The 25,942-nt window shown below is 40.3% G+C and overlaps 1 protein-coding gene across 1 annotated transcript in view; it reads right to left on the bottom strand.

The window, feature by feature from the left end:
- PLPPR5 (phospholipid phosphatase related 5) overlaps nt 1-25,794 on the bottom strand; it is a 136,550-nt gene extending 110,756 nt beyond the window's left edge. Inside the window, exon 1 of the mRNA XM_075286579.1 lies at nt 24,813-25,794. Within this exon, the coding sequence (XP_075142680.1) occupies nt 24,813-25,043 (231 nt within the window). The 5' untranslated portion in view covers nt 25,044-25,794. The remainder of the gene's footprint in view (nt 1-24,812) is intronic.
- Between the last annotated feature and the right edge of the window lie 148 nt (nt 25,795-25,942).

Here is a 25,942-nt window from a genome sequence, read left to right as displayed (position 1 = left end):
AAAACTTGTACATATTATGGGAAGAATAAGCAAATCTGTCTTCCATGATTTAATTAGGAAGTCAGCTGCTGCCTCAGTGTTGCAAACCAATAGAGGGCGCTCACTGGAATGTGCAAGTCTGTCTTCCCTGATGTAATTAGGAAGACAGAATCTCAGTGAAACAACCCAATAAAGGCTGCTCCCTTTAGCATCATGCTCGACCTTCCAAGAGGCCTTTGTTTTGCAATGATGCTGGGATTATTACCAGGTATAGTCTCTCAATTGAGGCTGGCCGTTTCGATGTACTTGCATCTCGTCATGGAAGACAGATTTGCATATTCTTCCCATGGTCCCTTGCGAAGTGGAGTGCTAAAGGCTTAATAAGTCTCCACACACCTATATGGTGGTCTCTCCCCAAGGAATGACAATATCCCCTTAACCTTGTACATATTAGTAATACATTTTCATAGGGGCTCTCCATTTTGCCAACACAGTTCAAAACTATTATAGTTGCGGTAGCAAATGGCAACATGCTGTTGAGTGTACGATAGTGTGCATTCACTGGGTTCTACTGGTGCATGGGACTACAGACACGTCAGTGGATGCGGCACTGGTGGGACTGCTTAGCCACAAGTCACCATTGAGAGGACTCATGTCACATTGGCAGCCAGTAGGAAAAGCTTAATTTCTTCTCTAACCAGCTAATAACACATATCCTGTTTAATCTTTAAATCGTCCTGGGATTATAAAGAGTCCATCATTAAAAGCAGCTATTTCCTGCAAAGCTTGTATCAAACATAGGTACTTTAGCTGGTAAAGCAAAAAGCGCAATTAATGGGCATTTTTAATGGGAATCACTTAATGTGCTCTTGAATGAGGGAGGATGAATTGTGTATAAAAGTAGTAGTAGTCGTCATGCATTATAAAGTAGTAGTCATTAAAGGCAGTAAAACCAACATGGCGCACTCAAGATTTGCAGCAAATAGAGAACAGACTTATATCTAGTAGCGAGTAGTATTTGATCGAATACCTCATACCTCATAGGTATGCGTGTAACCGGCCGAACATCAAGGGGTTAAGCGCATTAAATATTCACTGCGCTTAACCCCTTGGTGTTCGGCCGCTTATACGCATTCCTATGGGAGCGAGGTATTCGATCGAATACTACTTGCTCATCTCTAATATCTAGTAGTCTTACGTCCTGATTTTTATCTCAAACCTTGTCATAAGAAAAACCTCCCTTAGACTAGGACCAAACAGATGTGCGAAAAATGTCCATTTTGAGAACACAATGAATCCATTGCATCTCTACACATGTCCGATTTTTTTAGCGGTCTGTTTTTCACAGACGTCCAAAAAACTGACATGTACTTTGTCTGTGAAAATGTATATAGATGAAGCCATGTGACTAGACCCACTGAAATTCTTTGGTTCTAAGATGGTTATGCAATGGCCGTCTCAAAAACGCCATTATTTACCACCATGTGAACGACGGCCATCCCTGCACTTGCACAGACAAACATGGCTGTTTTTCATTGACATTAGGTCCATAAAGAATGGCAGTGTCGTGTGCACATGGTTTCAAGCTACATTCAGACAGCAGTGGTTAATGGCCATGTGACGTCCAAGGCTATTCACATTATTTTGACAGTCTATTGTAACAGACAGTCGCACTGTCAAACTATAGGTCATGTCCTATTTTTGTCTATTTTCATGGATCTCTCCATACACTCAAAGGTATGGGGGATCCGTGAAAATGGGGGCCCCTCTGGTGAAAGAGCGCTGTGAAAAATGGCCATTTGCATCTCAGTTATCTGAATGCCGCCTCAGTCAATGTAAACTTTGAATTTTCCTGAAAGCTTTGGCAGGCTTCCAAAAACAGAAATGGCCTCCAAGACTTTTTGAAGAACATGCCAATCTCTCAGGTTGCCACATAACAATTGCTTTACCGGTGACTTGGGCACTGTATGTACTGGTCACAATAGAAAAGACAGCATGGCCAGCCCCTACAGTGTCCAAAGGGACATGACAATATACAAAGTAGGCCTGGGTACCACCCACTTGGCTAAAATATCCAAATTTGCATCAACATAACAAGGTTTATATCATTGGAATGGCTGTATGAATTGGATAAGCAAAACACCAAAATGTTCAAGTTGAAAGCACCTGATTTATGTCATTGTACATGTCATTCACTTGACAGCTGAAATCACATTTGCAATTTTTGGTATATTTTTATATAAATTTTTGAGCCAACGACAGAAGTGAAGAAGTAAAAGTCCTTCCTTTGTATTTCTCATTGCTACTGAATCCATTCTTGGTGTTAGATTCCAGGCTAGAGCCTTCACTCCGCTGCAGGAGGCGGTGGGTCCGCTGTTTCTTGCGCTGTGTCTGGCACTTCCAGTTCCTGGAGGGAGTTGCTGCAGGGGTTGCCGGTCTCCTCCTGGGACCAGAAGCGGTGCTTACATGGTCAGGGGGTCAGCAGCAGGCCGGAGGATATTTAGGCCTCCTTCTGGCTCCCACTGGTTATTCAATTCTCCTGGGAATCAGCTCACATGCCTTTCCCTGCCTTCCTGTTGTGTTCCTATTTTGGCCTCCGTGAAGGACCCTGCTAGCCTCCTAGACCCCCTCTTCTTGACCTGTGATTCGGATACCTTGTGACCTCCTGTGAATGACCCCGGCTTGCTGAAGACTACCTCTCCTTGACCTGTGACTTGTTGCCTCGTGTCTTCCAGTGTATGATCCAGCCTGTCTAATTACTCTTCTGCTGTACCTTCTGTTACGTTGTGACCTTCAGTGTATGACCCGGCTTGTTCAACTACGTCCTGACTATCCCTGGATACTGCGTAATCTCCTGTGTACAAACCCAGCCTGTACAACTACCCTGCGCTGCTTCCTCCATCCCCTGGCAATCATCCGTTACTGCACTCAACTCTGCTGACCAGCTTCTCCTGTCTCTTCACCCACCTAAGTGAGTGGTTTTCTGGTTCCACTACAACTTGGGGTGCGCTGTGCACTTGACACTCTCTAGGTGGATGTGGTTCTGGGTCCCAGAATTTACCAGTCTCTGGCGAAGACCTCTGGGTCCAGGTTCCGCTCCGGTTTGGAGAGCTTTGGACGCTCAGTACTGTTTTGCCTCGGGGTGTGGGGGTCTCTGGTTGCCCGTTTCTAACTGTCCATTGTATATTGCACTAGGTTCCTTACACTTGGATTTAGAATTTTAAAAAAACTGTAAAAACTGCATGTGTGATTTGAACCTTACAAATACCCCATTACCGTCCTTAGAGGTATCCTACTCCTGCTCGCTTTACCTTGTCTTCATTGAACTATTGGTTTTCCTTACCATGTTAGAGCTACGGGGGGTAGAATTTAGACCTCAGACTGTAATCCGTGTGATCCAAGAGATTAACAGTTTCGAACAATGGATGAACGGAGCCATCTGTTACTTCTCTATCACTAATCTGTCTGGGATATTATTAAGGTCTCATCACAATTTAGGTAAAGTAATAGCTAATGCAACAATCTTATGTATCTATAGATTGTATCTCCTTTTATAAATGTCAAATTCTACAAACGTTCTATGTCTAATACAGCAAACACATACTGTGCAATATATAATAGATACATATATAATACATAAACTTACACCATAACAACATCAGCTCTGCTGAAGAGTTTTTGAAAGGTTCGACGCTGAGAAGTTTTCTTTCTCACTTTTATAAAGTAGGCTAAGAGTCCTCTAGAGTGAAATGCGTGGAGTCTAAACAGCTTTAAATGACATCCCAAGAGAAGGGCTACATGGAGGGAATGTATTGTATATGACATTTATGTGTCAAAATGAACCGCTAAGAAGAGAAAAGAAAGGACTGGAATGTGAAAAGTAATAATGTGTTTCCTGTCACTTTTAATCGAGGACTTTGTGTGATTCGCACACATAGAAGGTCAGGCAGTTACAAAAATTTGAGTTGGAAATTTATGACGCGGAAAGAATTCGAGTTTTTTTCTTCCTCATCAAGTAGGTAATTATCTCACGTTCTGAAACTGCGGATAATAAGTCTGATACATAAGTATGAATTAAGATGGATTTTGAGAAGTAACTTTTGTTTCGGTCTTTTTGGTAAAGGAATAGTTCAGGTGAATATAAGAAATTTTGTAATAAAGTTTACCATTTATAGTTTCTCTCCTTGTTTTTCTGTTAAACTGCTCAATTTATTGCTCAGCCCCATCTTCACTGAAGATAGGTTTCAGTTCATAGAAGTCTATGGAAAGAGGAGTGGGAGGAGGAAGAGGAGTGAAAGAGAAGTCTATGGATATCCTGAACCAGATACAGTATGATTTCTATCTCACCAAACTTTCCTTCATATCTATACTGCTTAGTACTGGTAAAGCTGCTGGAAAACTTAGCAGTGATATTTTTTCACTCACTGGGCTTCTCTACTTCTTCCCTCCATAGACTTCTATGTAACCTGAACTGTTTTTGAGTCTTCACTGAAGATGTGTCTAACAATAAATTGAGCAGTTTCGCAGGTAGGAGACGAGCTGATAACAGGAGATAGAAGCATTTGAAGCTCTGGTATGATATTTTACAAAGTGTCTTATATTATTTACCTGAACTAAGGGTTAAAAAAAAAATTGAAAAACATGTGCTTAAGAGCAAAGCTGCTCAAACGTTTTTCAACTTGGGGCTCACCAGGCAATCAGTTGTCATATTAGGGCATCACCAGCAAATCTATACTTCTAATGAGCACCAAACATATGCAACTGGGCAGTATACATTATACCCCACCAGGGGCAACAAAATTCACTGCCATGGGTAACCAAATACCACAGTGAAGTGTACTTAATACGCTGGCATGGGTAACCAAGTACCATAGTGCAGGTTACATAATATCCACCAGGACTAACCAAATACCATAGTGCAGGTTACATAATACCCCACCAGGACTAACCAAATACTACAGTGTAGTGTAAATAATACAATCAAGCAACACCAAATACCACACTGGCACTACTAGGGGGGTATTTTCTGTTGCAAATACCAACCTCCAACAAAAAAATACTCCCAGGAAATTCCAATCACCACAATGCAGCCCATTTTAACTTGGCAGTACCAAACCTATATCTGCATGCAGCACAACATACCATACCAAGCATCAATGTTGGCAATAATGTCTTCTGACCCTTCCCTCTCCTAAAGGCAACAGCATCTGCCACCAACTAATGACACTTTGACATATTTGCAGCACATTTCCCCCTGCCTATACTGTCTGGAGCATTTGTAGAACAGAGAGAGGAGATAAAGGAAGAGTCTCCTTTCTCTCTCTTCACATTAGTGCATTCTGTCTGCAGACTCAAGGTGAACTGCTCCTGGGTGTAGGACCTGTAGATTTCTGGCAATTATGTCATTACAGGTCCTTCACACTTTCTAACCAGGGTGACTACACTTATAATGTCAAGCTCACATAATCCGAGCAGCTTCTGCTTTCAAGTCCACACTTTGTGCCAAAACAGACACTGGCACGGTCCTATGCCTCACTAGCCAGTGCCTTACCAGTGAGGCCAACCCCTCAGTTTGAGAAGTACTGCTGTAAAAGGATTCTATTAAAATGTAAAAGTAAGTATCCAATTTTTTAAAAAAAAAAATGTGTTTTGCCTACAAAGGCATATTCAAATTCTGCCCCATCCTACATGTATTTTACAAGAAACGACCCTACACATAACCTCCATTGTCAACCACATTCTCAAAACCTTCTCTTACGCTTTCCATTTCTTCCTGAACTCCCTCCATCAGTCCATCCAATGCTTTCTAACCCCTCAATCTTTCTTAAATGCTCACTGAAAACTTACTATACCTATCCCTTTAAGTGTACACGTGTATAATCTGGTCTGTAATTATCCTACAACTAGTATTTCAACATTGGATCTACTAGATTCAAGATCTACTAGATATATTCCTCTCCCTGACCCCCATCTATCGATTTCCATAGACTTCTAATTAGTAAATATATCTTGTAAGGAATATATCATATGTTACAATGTTACTCCAATATAACTACACAGGCAGGACAGGTGACCCTTTAAGAATAAATGATAATAAACGTCATAATTATAATGGCAATAATACAGATCATAATGTGTCAGCAAATTAAAGGGGTATTTTAGCCTAAAACCCATTATATAGTTGATAGGCAATAAGTACTAGATTGTTTAGGACCAATTATTATGACCACTACTGATCCCCAGTCCCCCAATACAAGACTAAAGCTAGAAAGACTTTAATAGGATAACATATGACTATGCACCCTATTGCTGTATGCAAGTCTATGACAAAAACAGATGAATGGTCAAACCCCCCACCCATCCCGCAGTTATCAACCATCCAGTGTATACGTGATAAATGCTTCAGGCTGAATACATTGCATTATTTCATTCCAGTATATTTGACAGAGCGGAGAGACAAAGTCAATACGAAAACAGTGTCCTCAATGTCATAACAGGGCTGTCAGTAAGTACAAGGGATCTGTGTAAAATATGGTAGACATTGAGAACCTTAATGTATAAAAGTGAAACATACAGTTTATTCTAATCTAGTCTGAGCTTCGGTGTTGAGATTGCAGCTTCCATCTGACCCGTAAGCCAAGGAGATGCACAGATTACCCTAAACACACTAAGTTAAATTAAAATCCTTAGCCCCTGTAACCATCACTATCAAGAATCTGCTGTAGGGATGAAGTAGGGGGCCCCGGACATAAGATTGCACCGGGGCCCACAAGACTTTAGTTACACCACTGGGTTCAAGAGTACTTGAAGTTATTTGAAAATACTCAAAGGTATTCAAAAATGTCATACAGAAAACCCATTTGGCAACACTCGCTGTTGATTTCTCTATTTGACACCCCCTCCTTAAATTTCATTGACCCTTTTTCCTCAGTCCTAAATTGCCTCATCCATCTCATCTGGTAACTTTAAGCTCCTTAGAGAGGTCTCCTTTGATTGTCCATGTTATGCCATATGTATGTCTTGATTAAATGGGTTCTATCCAGCGAACAGATATGGAATACCCCTTTAAGTGTCAACACTTTGCACACATTATGGTAAAAATCCCTTCAGCTACTGTACAAAATGAAAGAGAGCAAAAAACTGTCAGAGCGGAAGCAAAATTTATAAAAGTGTTCTCACTTCTTACACTGTTAATGTGAAAACTTTTCTTTTTGTCATCAACACAATGTCTAATTGTAATCACTATTCTGTCTTTATTACAGGCAATATAATGAATATTCCATCATTTATACACCTTCAAGGTTATTTTCAGCTCTGCAGACTAGTTTTTGAAAGGATATGATTTTTTCCATGACTAGTTGCTGGTGTACCATTTTAGAAATACATGAAACCTTAGATATTCTGTTTATTACTTAAGAACATTGTTGTATAAACATTTCAAAGGGAGTCTATTACCTTTCTTAATCTGTTCAAGGTGCCATCATAGTGTTGTAGGTGTTAAGTCATGCTTTCGTATCATACCTTTATTATGTTTCACAGTCCCGTGGATGCCAAGAAAAAGATGTTTTCTGCATTATAGAAACAAGGTACTCAGAGCACAGGGGGCATTCCCAGAGATCTCCAAGCACAGCTCTCTCTGTTGAAAACACTCCCATGTATGCTTGTTCCACCCCCTGGCCAATGGGAACCAAGCAGGCGATGACATCACAGGGGAGGATGGCTTCCCACTGACCAGATGATGGAACATGTATACAAGTACACATGGTCATGTTTTCAATGGAGAAAGCTGTGCTCAGAGATCTCTGGGAACACCCCCTGTGCTCCAAGTACCTAATTTGCATTATGAAGAAAATGTCTTTACGTTGGCTTCCATGGGACTGTGAAACATAATAAAGGTATTATATGGAAGCATGTATCAGAACATACAGTGCTATGGTGGCAGCTTGAAGGGGTTAAGAAAGGTGATAGACTCCCTTTAAAGTTAAAGTTGTCATTGTCATAAAAAAAATGCTGAAATGCTGGGAAAGAGTTAAAATAACAAAGTGAATGAGTTGATCAGAAATATCAAGCCACTATACAAATGGATGGCTGTGCTTGGTAAGTACTGAAGAAGTTGCACTCCCTTGAAACTTGCAGCATCTTGAAACGGCTGATCGGCTAGAAGTCTGAGGGTCGCACTCCTGTAGATCTCTAATTGAGGACCTATCCTAAGGATAGGCCATCAATTCTAAAGTCTGGAAAACCCCTTTAAGTAACCTATTGTTGACTGCCTTGACTATAATATTATCCTTAAAACTCTCCACAATTATTTTTAGTTGAAAGCGACCATAGCCATGAAGCTTCTTTTCCCAGTTTTAATGATTCACTTGTCCTTGGATTATCTTCCAACTGGCATAATGATGAGGATTTACAGACCTCAATGAATACAGGCAATTGATGAGATGTAAAAAGGTATATACAGTATAAAAATAATTCATCTTCACAAAACAATGCAGAGGGAATCGCTCTTTTGTAGCCCAGAAATGCCATTGTACTTCTGTGCTCATTTGCATCAGGCTCATCAAGTCACAGTTGAGTTGCTATGGCTTACATAAGAGAGAGAGAGCTGTTTGTACTCACTTACTGTCCATATGGCAACATTAGCCTAGTCAAAGTCACAGATGAGATTCTTATTTGGCGAAGCCCTTTTTGGCTGAATGTACAGTGCGTTGTAAGATTTAAAGGGATTTTTAGACAAACCAACTATATATGTTATGTCTCAGGCAGTGGCCAAAGCCTCTGCTAAAAAAGAGGTGTCCTTCCTTATCTCGGAATGACTGGTGAAGCCACGGTGCGGGACCATATGATGATCGAGCCTAGTGGAAGAGGCCATTCAAACGGTGCAAAGACTTGGGTAAGCTTAGTGTTATTCTATATAAAAGGGGCTTTTACCACTAAAGGTGGCGTAAACATTAGAGGGATGTTGGCCAAACTTACTGATTTTGGAGGTGAAGACTGGCCCTCTAAAGTGTATGGGAACTCTAACCAACTCCCTCAATAACAGATGTTGAGGGAAGGAAAGACTGTCAACATGGCTGATCCTTTTGTACTTGGGGAGAATAAACCATTGCCAGAAGTATCTGATAGTTCCTTATTCCCAATTCTCTTATGAGAGCATATGCATTCTCAGTTGGGTCATGTCGGCATGTGGTTGAGGCTAGTCGGAAGGATAAAAGGGATGGACAGTTGGATCCCATCTGGGAGTTTGATTTACATGTCCCATCCTTTGATCTTGGGGACTTACTCCCCTTCCTATTGAGAACAAATACATGCAGAGTTGAGCCAAATGTGCATATTTATCATGGGGCTGGTAGAAATAGCTATAAGATGAATGAGTGTTGAGTGGTCACTTACTTTTCAGACAACTTAGTGTCATTTAATAGAGCATGTGATTTTGGACCAACATGTTTCAAATTATGGTGTTTTTCTGCATCAAAAACCTCTCTGTAGTTCTATTTGTTTGACGTTGTACAGTTTCTCCTGGCAGTATTGCATGTAAAGAAACTAGTAGTAGTAGTAATGGATAGGGGAGCAGACTGCTCTGTATTGTAAATACCCCCTGCCTTGGAGAGATACACAAAATGTGCTGCAGCCACCATAATGGGGATATTAGCAAAAACCAAACTTCATGTATGAAGGTTTATACAGCCGAGAACAGGTTGTATACAGCCAAGAACAGCCGAGAACAGATTGCTCAGCAGGGCCCTGCAGATATTTTGACTTTTCATGATAACTCAGATACCCTTTCATGTCACATATATCTAATGTCTAGGATGAACCATGGAGATCTCTCTTTCAAAGAAATCCCAAGTGACTACCCAACACCCCCAACTCTACTTTTTGTCCAGAAAATAAAGAATTATGTATATAAATATCCTTATTTTCCCTTACGGCAGACAGGAATTTCTGACTTAGGATATATTGTTGGCCATGGCAGAATTTGCAGACAATTATTTTTTGTGTAATACACTTTTCTAAGACAAAAACATCAATTGCCATTCCAAGATACCCAACAGTCAGCAGAACAAGGTTTGTCCAGACACAGCCGCACATACGACTGTCCGCTCTGCATAGATAAATAATGAAGCGGCCATAGTACTTAGTAGGGTTCCACATTACTCATTGATGGCTTATGTTAGAATACACCATCAATTTTTTCTTCTGGGAAACCCTTTTAACTTAGCCATGCATTATAGGTCATTTTTAGTGTGGAGAGGAGCCCCCACCTGACTTTTTTTTTGCCTAGGGGCTTCCCTCAACTTTGACCCGGCCTAGTTTGTAGCTATTCATACTGAGCTCCAAAGCCAGCTTTATAGACGCCATTGTATTTTTAGAATGCATACATTACAGTGACTTTTGACTGGATTATAGAAATTGCTGCGATACCAGAAGCGACGAGCACATCTGACTGCATGTACAGTCCCGACTCCCGTGGAAGGATGTATTACATTAATATACGGGGCTGCCAGGCTTTGATAGTCATTTCTTTTTTTTGTGAAATCTTGAGCATCGGGACCAGCTCTCTAGAGATAGCTACTAGCATTTAGACAAGCTTATAAAGCAACGATAACTTAAAATACAGTTCTCATTGATACTATAATTCTGTGCATCGGTTGGAATGAAATTTCGCTTCTTCAAAGATGGAAACCCAGATAAATATCTAGGTCAATGACAGATGTGGAAGAGTAGTGCAGATTTTCTGGTAGGTAGATAATTACTGCTAATATCTCTGTGTAGTTTGGGTGTAGAGGTGCAGGTATAAAATTGAACTAAAGTACTAAAAAGTTCAGATAATCTAGAAAGTTGGTTAATTGGTGACCTGTCCTTAGATTGGAAGGAGACCGATACCCAGGTCACCAACCGATCAGCTGTTTGAAGACGCTGCAGCATTCACGTGAGTGTTACGGACAACTGGGATCTCCAATGGTCAGTTGATAACAACAACACCAGCACCAGTTTTCTTGGGTAGAAGATGATATTGTGGGGCACATTTGGTGCAAAGACCACAAGCCCTGATCCGCACCACGTGAGCCTTGTGTGTATGTGAACTGAGTGGGACAGGGCAACTTTGGCCCACCAGATTCATTATAACTCAATCCAGTTTTCTGATGTAGATTTAGATTCTGGTGCAGGGACGTCCAACTTATTTATGTAGAGGCCATAACAAATAGCAAATAGCTAAGACCTTTGTTAATACCATTTATACATCTATTGCTCCGAAACGCGTTGTGTACTGATATCTAATAATTAAATCTTTACTACTGGGTTGCATTAAGTGCTGATCACTTCCCTGTGTTCTTTTGGAAACGGTCCATTTGATTTCATCTGCATTTTGCTGACTGAGGTGAGGAACCAGCTTCTGTTTATCCATCCATTACCTCTGATGTTATAGGAGTTGTGACCTGTTTCACAACAATTAAAGGTGAGCGGCCATTTCTGTGTAATCTACCTAGTCCCATGTGTTTAAACGATATAACATTAGGTGTTACGAGGTGTTGTGTATTTTTTTCTTCTTTGCACCAATGGACGTGGGTCATTCACCTATGACGTTGGCTCATTCCCCGAGAAGGGAATGCGATCAGCACATTGGCTTGTCAATCTCATGCAAAGGCTGTGCCATGCCCATATGGGGCTTGGTCTTTCTAAAAGAAGGTTACCTCACCATGAAAAGTTTCTGCACCCTTCCACACCCCAACAACAGAATGTTGCATTTATGACATATCTACAGACCTACACCTTTGCTGATAAAATAATCCTTTAATAGTCCCACCATGGGGAAATTCAGTGTGTTACAGCAGCATGGATTATACAGTAATATATTACAGGAAAGAACACATACAAGCTCATAGCAGATAGAAAAGATACTAGGAGTCATAGCAACTAAAAAGAGAAGAAGACTTCAGGATCATTTAGTTCTCTGTGCGGAGTGATCGTCACTTAGCCTGATGTTGATTATACAGCCTGACCGTGGTTGGGAGGAACGATCTCCAATAGCGTTCCTTCTCACACTTGGGGAAGGAGCGCTATGAAGATGGTCCCCTGACCCTGAATGTGGTGACCAGAGTCATCGACTACAATATTAAGGAAAGACTGGGTCGGACGATCATCATCCTAGAGAAAGGTGAATGCACCAGAGAAGGAACCCTTATCTATCAGACCTTTATTCCGACCTATGCCATGGTTGCTAATACACCTATGACATAATGATACTATAGCACAATATATATTATTTTTTGTATCATATAATACAGTAGATTTGCACCATATTATCTATGTATCTATTATTCTATGTATCATCTCTCTCCATCTTTCTATATATTGCATCTGCTTAAAAAAAAAAAAAAAAAAAAAAAGCTGGGAAATAGAACTTGTACATTTTCTCTATAAAAAGGGATTTTCTCACCTCAGCATTTGGAGATGACTTGCTCAGCATAGGCTATAATCAAGGAAAACATTCTGTACTTGTTGCTATACCAACACATCCATCTCCGATCAGCTCGGCAGAACAATTTGCTATGTCCCTTTCAGAAACAAAGACCCAAAGGTATTTTAAGTGTATTTTCCCAAAGGAACAATCTAGCACACATCAAATACTGGGTAATGCAAAGTTTTCTTTTTATCTCGTGACCTCCACAGAAATCTTCCCACTCTACCTGTTCTCATTATTACTGTATCGGCAATCAGGTTTACACCGTAATAAATCTCGCCTTCTGCTTAGAACACATACTGCTTGCTAATAGCTACTGAATGGGGATACATAGCCACACATTTAGGTTTCACCAAAAGGCACACTTGCATCTATTTAACATTTGTTCAGGCTCAGACTAGCCCACAGGGGCGGTGGTGAATCCCCAGGTGGCCCATAGCTCCCCAAACCCTGTAAGACTCCAAGCACATGACCAGGTCAACGGACCACATTGCCAGCATGCACAGTCATGTGCATGGGGTCTAAAAATGATGCATGACACAGGACACTCACTACACTATATACAGATAGGCAGCGTACAACATGTCAGGAAACCTATGCACTCATAACTGGGAAGAATATTTAAGAAAACTACCCAGTTATTATATATAGACGCATTGGGTGATTGAGATGATATCTAGGCACAGAAGCAGGTCAACCATTACCCTCCATACTGGGCCGTGTCTCCTTACTGTCTACCATTAACCTCCACACTGGGCCGTGTCTCCTTACAGTCAACCATTATTCTCCATACTGGGCCGTGTCTCCTTAATCTCAACCATTACCCTCCACACTGGGCCATGTCTCCTTATTGTCAACCATTACCCTCCATACTGGGCCGTGTCTCCTTATTGTCGACAATTACCCTCCATACTGGGCCTTGTCCCCATACTATCAACCATTACCCTCCACACTGGGCCGTGTCTCCTTACTGTCAACCATTATTCTCCATACTGGGCTGTTTCTCCTTACTGTCGACCATTACCCTCCACACTGGGCCGTGTCTCCTTACTGTCACTGCAGGGCCTCCATCACCAATCATCTTGCTCCCAGGGCTAAGGGGCCCTAATAGAAGACAAGAGCACTGGTCAAACACGTACATTGCTCCATTCACAAACAGGCTTTAGGGGGATTTTCAGTTCCCCTCATCGCCCGCGGACCTGGTGTTTAATCCTTTAGCTGTCCTGTGCATAAGGATAAGCATTGCCAATGCCAAAACCCCTATAAGTAGTAAAGAGGCAGCAGAGCTTACCTGAACAGCTGATCTATTGGGGGCCCCCTTGTTGGACCTATTACAATCTGACCTAAGTATAGGCCATTGATTATAAATCCTGGAAAACTTCTTTAAAATTGAATACTATTATTGTATCCACCATGACAATAGTAACGATAATAGAACTTTGTATATGAGAAGAGTTACACACATCATGGACATATTAATGTGAATTTGCGTGTAAATGTTTTTTTTGTTGCTAGGTCCAAACATGCCAGAGAATGCAGAATTTGTAATTAACCCCGCCACTCACTTGCCGCATTCATCAGCGACGAACAAAGGCTCAATTGGAAAAATCTGAATGTAATTAATACACAAAGCACAAGTGATTGTGAAGCCGCAGACATACTGTTAGAATTCATGAGAACTTCAATATTTCTGATTAGATCAGCGAAGGGAACATCATCGGAACAAGAGAAGGCATTTATTATGTGATAGTTGAAACATTTTATTGAGTATTTTCCAGCATGCAGTATCAGATGGAGCCAAATCCCTAATGTCCTGGCCAGCTCTTCTCTGATCTGCAGTGCTGAGGGCCTGCAGCACTCTGTATTATTTCCAAAACACCAGCAGCAAGGCAATCTATTCACGAGAAGAGTCTACCAAATCATCAAAAATGGATTAGGCTGATGCTGCGAATTCAAGATTATTTAGTAATCCGCTGAAAAATAATGACCTAGCCAAATAATTAAATTACTACCCCTCTTCCTATCTTCATCCTTGTCCTCTCCCCTGGATGAACTTGAAAGACAGATGTCTGTTTCCTTCAGGGTGCAAACATTTAGGGCTCAAGAAGAAGCAATTGTGCAAAAAGTTTTGACGAAAGATCTTCAATTTTTCATGGTATCTGGCAGGTATGCAGGCCTTAAAGTGTTTTTGCAATTACAGATTTCTCCCCTTGTCCATAATATAAGGGTAAGTGTCAGATGACTTGGAACACCCAAAATTCCCCCCTGAAGCCTCCTTGTGCATGAAGCACCAGTGCACTTGTCTGACTAATGCTCCATTCAGTTCCATGGAACGGCTAGGACTGCAATCTCTGGTAGTTTTAGGTTGAGAGTGAGTGAGTTGAGCGCAGGTTGCACATGCACATTGTCCCTTCATTCAGGTTCAAGGGAAAATTTCAGGACCTACTCCTCTTGATCACTGGGGGAACCAACAGTCAGACCCTCAGCAATGTAATCTATTATTTATGTCTGTAATGGCATAACCCCAATATTAGATCTGTGGGGGTCCCACAATTGGGAAGTCTATGGGACAGCACTGTAGTACGTACACTCTCTGTTACAATTTGTATGGCAAGTGAACAGAGTGACTTGTAGTAAACATTACTGACAACCACATTGCATAGATATAAGTGCTTTGTGGTGCTTCCAGGTCCATAAGTATAGACCATCCATCCTAGAAAACGGATGACCACTTAATGTTACAATAGCTTTTACAATGTAAATGTTCAAATAAGGTAGAGCTGACCATGACCATGAGAGCTGACCATGACCACGAGAGCTGACCATGGCCACGAGAGCTGACCATGACCACGAGAGCTGACCATGACCATGAGAGCTGACCATGACCACGAGAGCTGACCATGACCATGAGAGCTGACCATGGCCACGAGAGCTGACCATGTCCATGAGAGCTGACCATGACCATGAGAGCTGACCATGGCCACGAGAGCTGACCATGTCCATGAGAGCTGACCATGACCATCAGAGCTGACCATGAATTCATGGTTGTCCTGGTCTTGGGATTCAGCCCAGGCAAGTACACATCTCTTTGTGTTTGTGTAGGTCTCCTACAAATATTGAGATCTCCTTCTACACTATAAAATAATACTCAAAGGTTAATTAAGAATTAATATATGAACCCTAATGAGTACAGAAACTGATTGAAGCAATCTTGGTACAACACTGCAGAATATGTAGATGCTATATAAATAATATAATATGTTGGACTGATACATTATCATTCGACTAACTATGGAATTTATTACATTAATTTGAATTATTATTAGGTTATTTTACACCTGATTTCTATCAACCAATGACCTAATTGTGTTTTATTTCTTTCTAATATAGTATAAAATTTGTAGCTTTATGACTATGTTGTTATCCGCTAATGAACTTAAAGGAACGTTCACTTAGCTCTGCCGAAGACGTAGACTCTAAGGTCAGCCTTTACGATGGGAATTATTTCTCACATTTGCCCCACATCTGCCAATGATCATTGCATTCCACTATAAATAAGGCATATTTCCACAAACCTCAGTCTTTGCTGCTATTGATTTGTGTCACTGGAAGAGTGATTAAATCATTCTTATGAAGCTCTATTTTCATTAGCGGCTCAATAAAAAATCCCCCCGAGGTTTGGAAAGTTCCAGTTTCACATGAGTCCAATTAATCAGGATTTCATTCTTTATCAGCCTAGAAATGCTTTGTTCATTCATAGTTATGGAGATGGAAGCCGCAGAGTGTGCCAGTAAGCTGGAGGTTCAATGTAACAATACTGATATTGTGGAATAGTAAAGACTATATCTCCATTATGTGTTATTTTATTTAAGGGATTGTACTCGTTGGACAGTCTCTTTATTTTACATGGGTTCCTGATAATACTCAACCCCAAGTCAATAAACCTACTAGTCCATGCCCTCATTGTCTCCCTCATTGAAACGCCGAGCGACAAAATAGTGTGACACCATTTCGGAAGATTAGATAAAAGGTGTAAGGAAGGAGAGCCTGAGTGGCCTCTTACCTTCAGTTGTTGTGAAAAGTCACAACAACCAATTAGTATCCAAAAACCCAATTTTGGACGGCAACGTTTTTGTCCTTACATTGTGCAGAAACGTCAAAACAATAGGAGCAGAATTTGGGTAAAAAACCCACAACTGTGGCACTTCCATAGAGAATAAAATCCAATTTCTTAGGTACCATATATACTCGAGTATAAGCCAAATTTTTAAGCACAGTTTTTGTGCTGAAAAAGCCCCCCTCGGCTTATACTCAAGTCAAGCAAAAAAAAAAAAATAGGTCTATGACCAGCCACAATAGTAATGTATACTGAATCTATGTATAATGAATCTCCAATAAAATAGTGGGAAAAAAAAGCTTTAAAAAATATAATAAAAAAATAAACTAAATGAAAGTTGTAAATCCCTCCTTTCCCTAGAATACATATAAAAGTAGAAAATGACTGTGAAACACATACACATTAGGTACCCCTGTGTCTGACAGTGCCCGGTCTACTGAATATAGGGGATCTGCAGTGCTCCTGTTCCATCGGGAAGGGGTTAATAGGAGCACTGCAGATACCCTATATTCAGTCAGGCTGAATTAAAAGTGGGGAAAAAAAAAAACAGTCCTCAAGTTCAGGGAAGGGGCAGACAGACAACCCAAACATCCCCTCCCCTTTCCCAGCACCCATCAAAACCATTTTAATTTTTGAAATTTTACAGTAGCTGCTGCATTTCCCCCCTAGGCTTATACTCGAGTCAATAAGTTTTCCCAGTTTTTTATGGTAAAATTAGGGGGGTTGGCCTATACGCGGGTCGGCTTATACTCGTATATATACAGTAGTTAACAAATCCTTGCTTAAACAAACTACAAGAAGCACAATGCATTTCGGGATCATGCCCACCTTTATCAAGTGCACAACAATCATAAGAGCGATGTAGCTCGCTCACCAGGTACTACATCACAGTTATGATTTTTATGCACTTGATAAAGGGAGTGTGATCCCAAAATGTGTGGTGATTCTTGGAGTTTGATTAAAGAGTGATTCATTAACTACATAAGAAGTGGGATTTTATTATCTTTGGAAGTGCGCAGCCTGCCATGCCACAGTTTTGGGGTATTTACTTCAATTCTGCTTTTATTATAAGATTACTACAACATCCTTTTCTGTGGCCTTTCATCTAACACTGCCCTCCACTACCCATCCTCAACTCTACTGCTCAGAAAATCACCTCTACCCAAATTTCTCCTCTCATTTCCTTCATTGGCTACCTACTGCCCAGCATCTTATAATACCTTACATTAGCAATGGATCGGGAATAGTAACACTCCTTAGGGAAAGTACACCTTCACAGGCGTATGGAGACTTATAAGCCATTTTCGCTCCACTGGGGTATTATGAGAAAAATATTCAAATCTGTTTTCCAAGATGTAAATTGGAAACCAGTGCCTCTACTTGCTTCCCTCTAGGGACAGCCCCCTTAAACATCATGCACAACTTTTTCAACAAGCCTTAATGTTATCATGCGATGTTTTGCCAACCTAGTATTTCTATCCCAAAAGGAACAGATTTCCACTGTTTTCCTATTGAGCTGGAGTGGTAGAAGTAGGAGAAAGGTCCGACTGCTCTTTAAAGTCATTACCATGGCACAGACTCTAGGGATATGGAAAGATATCAAGAATTTGGTATTGATAGCAAAAAAACAAGCGATTCACAAGGGGGAAGCAACATTTGATTTGGGAGACCCTAACCTATGTGCAGGGTTGAGTTGATCTTCTGGGTTATGCTGACAGACTCCCTTTAAAATAGGGACCAAGAATAGATCAGATAAGATAAGATAATAGCCCCACCATGGATCAGAGATACAGTAAGACCGAGCTCATCTATCAAGATATATTTAATATTAATAGTCAATGTTAACTTCATTAATTTATGATTTTATAATATCCGCACTTATTCCGCTCTTCTTCGTAGTATATTCCATGTTCTACTGCATAGCATGGTAGGAAAATATTTTTAATGAATCTTAATGATGCCTTGCAGGGAATTCATTCTGGCTGTATATACTCCACTTCCTAAATTGCTTTCTAAAGTTTCCTATGGGGCTACTTGAAAGTCCTAATTTAGATGTGTGTCTACATTAGACCAAAAAATGAGCAATTTATTGGATTGTGACTCTGATATCTGCCTACTAGGAGCCCCATAAACTATTCTATTCAATATGGAAAATGGGAATGGAAATGAATAGATGATAATCTGCCAAGTAACAGCCAGACAATGTCCTGTACCTAAATTATGGAACATAGCTATATGATTTGCACAATACAGACCATGCGTGAAGGCTTGGAGGCTGAAATAACCCTGCTGGAAGTATTTACATGCAATGTCTATGAATAGGCATAATATACATGTACACATAGATCGGACACATATAGCTCTAATAAAAGAGAACAGTTGTAGATGTAGGGTTCACATTCTGCATTATATCTACCATATCAAGGAAAGCACCATTACTGTAGTTCTGTAAAATTGCTCTACTACTGTATGTATAGTATTCAAGACAGTATATATATGGAAATATGGACATTTCTTTTGATGTATGCAGAATTATATGCTTGACACATACAATACCTGGCAGACATAGTTAGAGTTTTTTTGGCTCCTAATGTATGTTCCTATACACAAGATAGGTCATCAGTATTGGATTTGTAGGGCTTTGGACCCTGCACAGGTTAGCGGTTATGGAAGCCTTCAGAGCTACAGCCCACTACAGTCTACTGGACACAGGGTCAGGATTGGTCCCGAAACACGTAGTACCTATACCTGCGTATTGTACATCTGAGGAAGGGACAAGATCGGAAACACGCCGTGTTGTGGTTTGATAAAGGATTGAATTAAAAAGACCCCCTGGTAAGTGTGGATGGTTTTGGTTTGGTACCACTCAACATTGAAATTGAATTGAAACACTTCTAGGGCTGAGCGATTGGGATCAGAAAAGATCAGATTCCAATCGGCGACCGAGTAAATTTTGCGATCGGAATTCTGACCGGATGTTTTCTAGCAGGATCGAGGTTGGAGATTTTTTCAAGATCCGCTCAACCCTCAAGTGAATTTTCCCATAGAGAAGCATTGACTAGAGTTGAGGATCGCGATCAGAAAAGATCGGATCCCGATCGGCGATCAAGCAAATTTCACGTTCGGGATTGGGATTGGCTGGAAAATGATTGGAAATCGGATTTTGAAATCGATCCTGAAATCTCAAGATCGGCTCAACCCTATACACTTCCAGTCCATTACTTGATGATCTGCTACACATTCTGGTGACGAAGATCCGGCGAATACCCTATATTGAGATAGTCTTCATATTCATTACACTTCTAATGGAGTTGTGACTTGATCACAACCCCCCAAGGCGAGCGGCTTATTGGATTTTGTTATTTATAGTGCTTATTGTCGATAATGTACTAGGTACCAAGACGGTTCTGTGTTTTTTGTGTTTCATCAGTGATTACATTGAGTCCGGTGATTGAAAGCAACCAAGATTTTTCAAAAGGGTGTTGTTTTTTTTTGTTTGTTTGTTTTTAAATCACAATTCTTACAATTATTATTATTTTTTATTATTTTATTATTTTATTTATTATTTTATTTTAGTTATTATTATTATTAATAATACATTATTATAATTCTATTTAATCTCATTTCTTTCTTTGTTATTTAATATCTACAAAAAAATTGATGGCATGAATTAAGGTCCAGAAAAAAAAAAACTTTGACGAAGTATGGTATGTCTGATAAGTAAAAGACACCAAAAAGAAAAAAAAAAAACTCTCCCTGGAAATCTTTCCCTATGGGTCTCATTGTTGAGATGAATTATTTTCCTGGAATAACATGTGATGACTAGGTAGACATGAGAGAGGCACACACAGAACCAAGAGATAAATAGAAAATCTAATCCACATGGGACATTATAAACCATTGTACAATTTTTCTGTATTACAAGTCAGAAAACACAATCCTTCAAATGAATTCTATAAATGGCCACCGTCATCCCGAACATCAAACTCTCCAGATAGAAGTGGAAATATTTCAGATACTCAAGATATTGTAAATGGATTAATGGTAAAAAAAAAATACATTAACTTCTTTGTGGAAAGGTTAATGTGGTTGGCGCTTATGATAATTCTATTCCAGTTTATAAAGTTGCGAGCTATGCAGATTTGCTGAGGAATAAGAGACATATGTGAAGACAAAAAAAATGGCACAATAGATATGAAGAAAGCTCTGGTGAGATATATATCTTACTATGAATGTCTACTGTCTACCAATAAGTATTTGGACACCCAGTAAAGTTCGGCGGAGGTGGAGTTATGGTCTGGTGGTTTTTCTCCTGGTATGGACTGGTATCTTTGGTCCCAGTGCATGGTAAATTAAATGCTGACGACTATTTTAGATAACAGTGTGTTTCCTACATTATGGCGGTTCTATGGGTTGGACCAATGTCACTTCCAGGATGACAACGTCAGCTGTCATGTAGTGAGGTCTACCATGGCTTGGTACAGTGATAATCAGGTTAACCAACTGGACTGACCTGCCCAGAGCCCAGACTTGAACCCTATCGAGCACCTCTGGGACAAGTTGAATCGCCAAACTAAGGGGTGCAGCAGCCAACCAAAACCGGTCAAAAAACTTACCTGTCTTCTCCAAGCTGAACGGAATAAAACACCACTAGCCGTCATACAAGGACTTGTGGAAAGCCCCGGAGGGTTGAGGCTGTAATTGCCGCTTGTGTCGCTCGGACCACAGGTGTCCAAATACTTATTGGTAGACAGTGTATATTCTCCTCCCACTCACCTCTCTATAGACTTTCTTGAATAGAGTTTGTGCAGAGAACTCAGCAGTTTAGCAGCCAGGGGAAGGCTTATAAGTGAAGACATATAGAAGATATATTACAAGAATTTGCTCTTTAAGATTCCCAAAAATATTTTTAACCATTCTGCTGCATAGCCAGTCTCTTTTGAAGATCCTTATGTATCCATCACTATAAGGTAGAAGGGCTGCTGATATGTAATGGTGAGTGCTTTTGGCTGCCAGAGATAAGAAGATAGCAGATGTGACCTAGAGATTGATCATGCAGAGTTTAAGTATTATTTTTTCTATTTCAAGACTTATTGATAAATATGCAAGAATATTTATTTGAGTCTATGTTTATAAGCTTCAAACAAACTTACAATTCTAGAAGATGTCTGGAGACAGAATGATCTGTCTCCATTTGGAACATTTCTTTGCAAATTAAGGTAAGTTCTCAGAGCCAAGTGTTTTAGAATTAACTGCGCGGTATAACTTGCTGACAAATCTCCTTCAGTTTCGTGCCAGAGCTTTATTATTTAGTTAGAGATTCCTTTTGCCACTTCACCAATAACTTGTTGGATAATAACATAAATTTGTCATTCCCTAACTTTCCTGGCTTCACATAACATGGTCTAAGATGGCCAATTTTTCCAAACATCATTATTGTATGATATTTTGTCACGAGATGTCTGTTTTATAGATATGTATGTGTGGTCAGAGGACCCCGGTCAGGTAGAGGACCCAGCACATCTATAGGTTGAATGAATAACCCAATGAACTCAATCAAAACTATGTAATGCTCAATTTTATCTGCCTTATAGACTGTAGATTATTATTGAGGAACCTCCAACTGGATATCCTGTGCTCATATTGGATACCCTTTGTCCAGCCTATTAGCTGATGACAAAAAGGAGTTGTCCAACATGGACAACCCTTTTAAATATTTATGATATTTTGGCAGGTAATTTGGTTTCTTTACACAAATCATCAATGTTAACCTCACCAATGCTCTAGCGCTCTCATCCTAAAGCTACCTAGTCACCCCTGACGCACAAGGAATGTTACTCAACCCATTACTGGCTGAGGTAGGTCATTGCCATAGCCCGTGATCGGCTGAGGTAGGTCGTTGGTGTAGACCATGATTGGTCGAAGTAGGTAATTGCTGTAGCCCATGATTGGCTGAGGTAAGTCATTGGTGTATCCCATGATTGGATGAGGTAAGTCATTGCTGTAGCCCATGATTGACTGAAGTACGTCATTGCTGTAGCCCATGAATGGCTGAGGTAGGTCATTGATGTAGCTCATGACTGGCTGAGGTAAGTCAATTCTGTAGCCCATGATTGGCTGAGTGGTCATTGTTGTAGCCCATGATTGGCTGAGTGGTCATTGTTGTAGCCCATGATTGGCTGAGTGGTCATTGTTGTAGCCCATGATTGGCTGAGGTAGGTCATTGTTGTAGCCCATGATTGGATGAGTGGTAATTTTTCTATATTTTGGAGAGACCAGGAAGTAGAGACCAGAAGGTAACTCAGGCCATGTCAGAATATACATTGCTTCTTTTATTTATTTTTTACCCATTCCGAGCCATTTTTTTTAACCTTCCAGAAAACCCCTTTACTTTTTTTTGCATGTTTTCATACATTTACTTTAAGCATTCCTAGGATATATACATTTTTATACACACAAATGATTTGATCTATGATGCTATCAGACTTACCATCCTACCAGAACCACATAGCATAAAATCCTAGCATATATAGTAGTGGAATAGATATGCATTACATATGACCACATTAATCAACCCATCAGCCGTTACATTAGAATTTCTCACATGTAAGCTAGGGTATATATCCTATAGGTGACATGTAAAATATAATATTGAATAGTGCACAAAGAAAAGAAGTGTCATGGTGGAACCATAAAATTATATATATATATATATATATATATATATATATATATATATATATATATGTTATATAGTAAAGACGTTATATAATATTTCATTGTATTTAATTATATTAGATATTTATAGTATTGGAATATACTTGGAACACACATATAATTAACCCTTCAGTTACAGGCCTAAATTTGCAGCTTTATATAGCATATGTATGTAGATATATGTAACTAGCCATAAGGGTCCTCGCCGATTATAGTCCCATTGGTCTGCTTCAATACCCTCCTAGGTTACCTAAGGATTGGGAGTTATGATGGGAAATAATTAATCCATCACCTCGCCGCTCTCTTCCCTTAAGTGTAACTGCAATTGTCATAAATGACTTCCAATTACCATGTCAAATACTAATCCATGTATTACTGCTGTAGAGAAGACTGTGCAAAAACCACTTAGGGATAAACTACGATAAAAACACAGGTCTGTGTAATGACAAGGAAGACAAGGATACCACAACTAAAAGTGTATATATTATATACATATATCATTGCTAAGAAAGGGAAATCGTAGGCATTGATTGGTTATTGGGTTGCAACATTGTTGCTGTTCTATACGGCAACATAAGGGTTAAAGTTCAAATTCATTAAGGTTATAAAGGAAGCTGCCTAAACCCTTAATCCTATAATAAGTCAAAGGTCGTCCGACAGCCCCATTTTGCGAATAGAGAAGCTTGCAACCCTCTAACCTAATTCCCCAACTGAACTGACAGTCTATGAAACTGCCATTATATTCCAGGTCACAGATGGGCTTCCCTTTCTTTCCAGCTAATGATCCTTAGAGTCTCCTCTATGGTGCCATGAAGAGCGCAAGGTAGGTCTTGTGAGGTTATTGCAGAGGCATGTCAGCCTCTAAATGATGGATATCAAAGGCCAATCCTCCCTTCTATCCCAAAGCACCATGAACCTCAATGCTGACCCAAGAATCCACAGCAGAGAACTGCAGATCTGCTCCGCACAAAGACACAGCACATTAAAGCGGAGTGTGACTTGAGACACAGAGAGAGCAGCAGCAAGTCCAGGAGAAGGGAAGGGGGAGGAGGAGGAATCGGAGAGGAGAGACTGTCAGAAGAGGGAGCTGCAGGCAGTTAAAACCCAGACCACAATACACACACAAAAACCCCATGCAGCTTTAAAAATGCAAATAAAGTGCAGTGAACGCTCCGAGTCATAAAAAGAACATAATTCACAAATATAACAATTAATAATCAGTGCAAAGAGTGAGACCATTAACCCCTTCCAGCAGCAGATGGAACCTCAGACTTATCCATGGACTATAGCGACTTTCTCTATATGCATATTACATACATGGCACGTCTATATGTGTATTCTTATTTAATTGCAATAGATTGTGAGCCCCAAGGACTGATGTAAGTGGTAACAATCCGTTCAGCGCTGTGGAATATATATGTGGTATAAAAATCAGTAGTAATAAATTCTATTAGTAGGATCTGATGAAGATGACAGCTGTCTATAGTCTTACCAAAAAATATGCAAGCTATAATAAGTGAGGAACATGCTTACCACAAGCACTGGTACCCCAGTGACCAGCGAGAGGAGAAGAACTGGAGGGATGTCACTGCTCTCATCAGGTCCTGGATAGGGCTTGGTGTAGGAACTGTCAAAGCAGAAAAACCCCTGGACATTCACAGTGAACGTGTCCGTATACTCGAAGTAATAAGCCAGCATTACAGTCCCTGCCATAATCACCATCTGGAAATAAAGCATGATCGTCAGGGAAAATTGAAAACTCATTTAAAGAACCATCCACACATCAAAGGCACAACCGGAGCTCAGGAGCTGTCCATGCTGCCAGTGCTGAAATCTACATCTCTATGCAGGAGACACAATGATACAAGGCTGGTTGAGTTCAGCTCCCTGCTTTCCTTCACCCAGAACACAGCTTCCACCAAACAAGATCATCTACTTAATTAAAATGGTTGTCCGGATCCCTTGGCAGATTTAGATCAGATGCCCACACATAGTAAGTTGTATTCAAAGACTGATGCCGAAAGCTCAAGCCACAGAATAATGATTTCCCCCCTTTGCCTGATCACTGATCCATTGTAGCTGCCAAACAGAATTCACATGGTTCCAGCTGCTTTCCAGGTGGCGAAAAATAGAAGATCGCTTTTTTTTCTTCCTTGCCACAGTGCTGTATTTGGAAAAGAAATTCAAGTGGTGAGCCTGCCCCATTGCAAAGCCATCCTTCTCTTTCCCACTATTTGAGGCTGGAATTGAAACCAGAAATCCCAGCAGAAGGGATCAGATCCTCCCACTGTGCAGAGTGAGACAGAGAAGCCCTTGTCTTGAGCTGAAGAACAGAGCTGAGGAAATCTGAATTAGGAAGTGATATAAGCTCTTCCCTCTATAGAATACAGGAGGTATTGATGCATTGCTCAATAGGTGGCTGGATGAAGAATTGGACCCGGAGGGATCCTTCCTATAGCTACAGATGTAAACACGTCTCGATCATACAGGCATGTGTATAGGGTAAATCACACTATTTTTCTAATCTCTGCAATGTGAGTAACTTCCTCCTCAATGCTTTCACTCCTCCCCTCCAAGAAGCAAAGGCTTTCCTTATAGCCTTGAATAAGACCACCTCTTATGTACTTATCCACAAATAAATCACATTAATAGGCACCGATGAC

This window comes from Leptodactylus fuscus, chromosome 9, assembly GCF_031893055.1.
Source record: "Leptodactylus fuscus isolate aLepFus1 chromosome 9, aLepFus1.hap2, whole genome shotgun sequence".
NCBI lineage: Eukaryota > Metazoa > Chordata > Amphibia > Anura > Leptodactylidae > Leptodactylus > Leptodactylus fuscus.
This window is presented reverse-complemented; position numbering and strand designations above follow the sequence as displayed.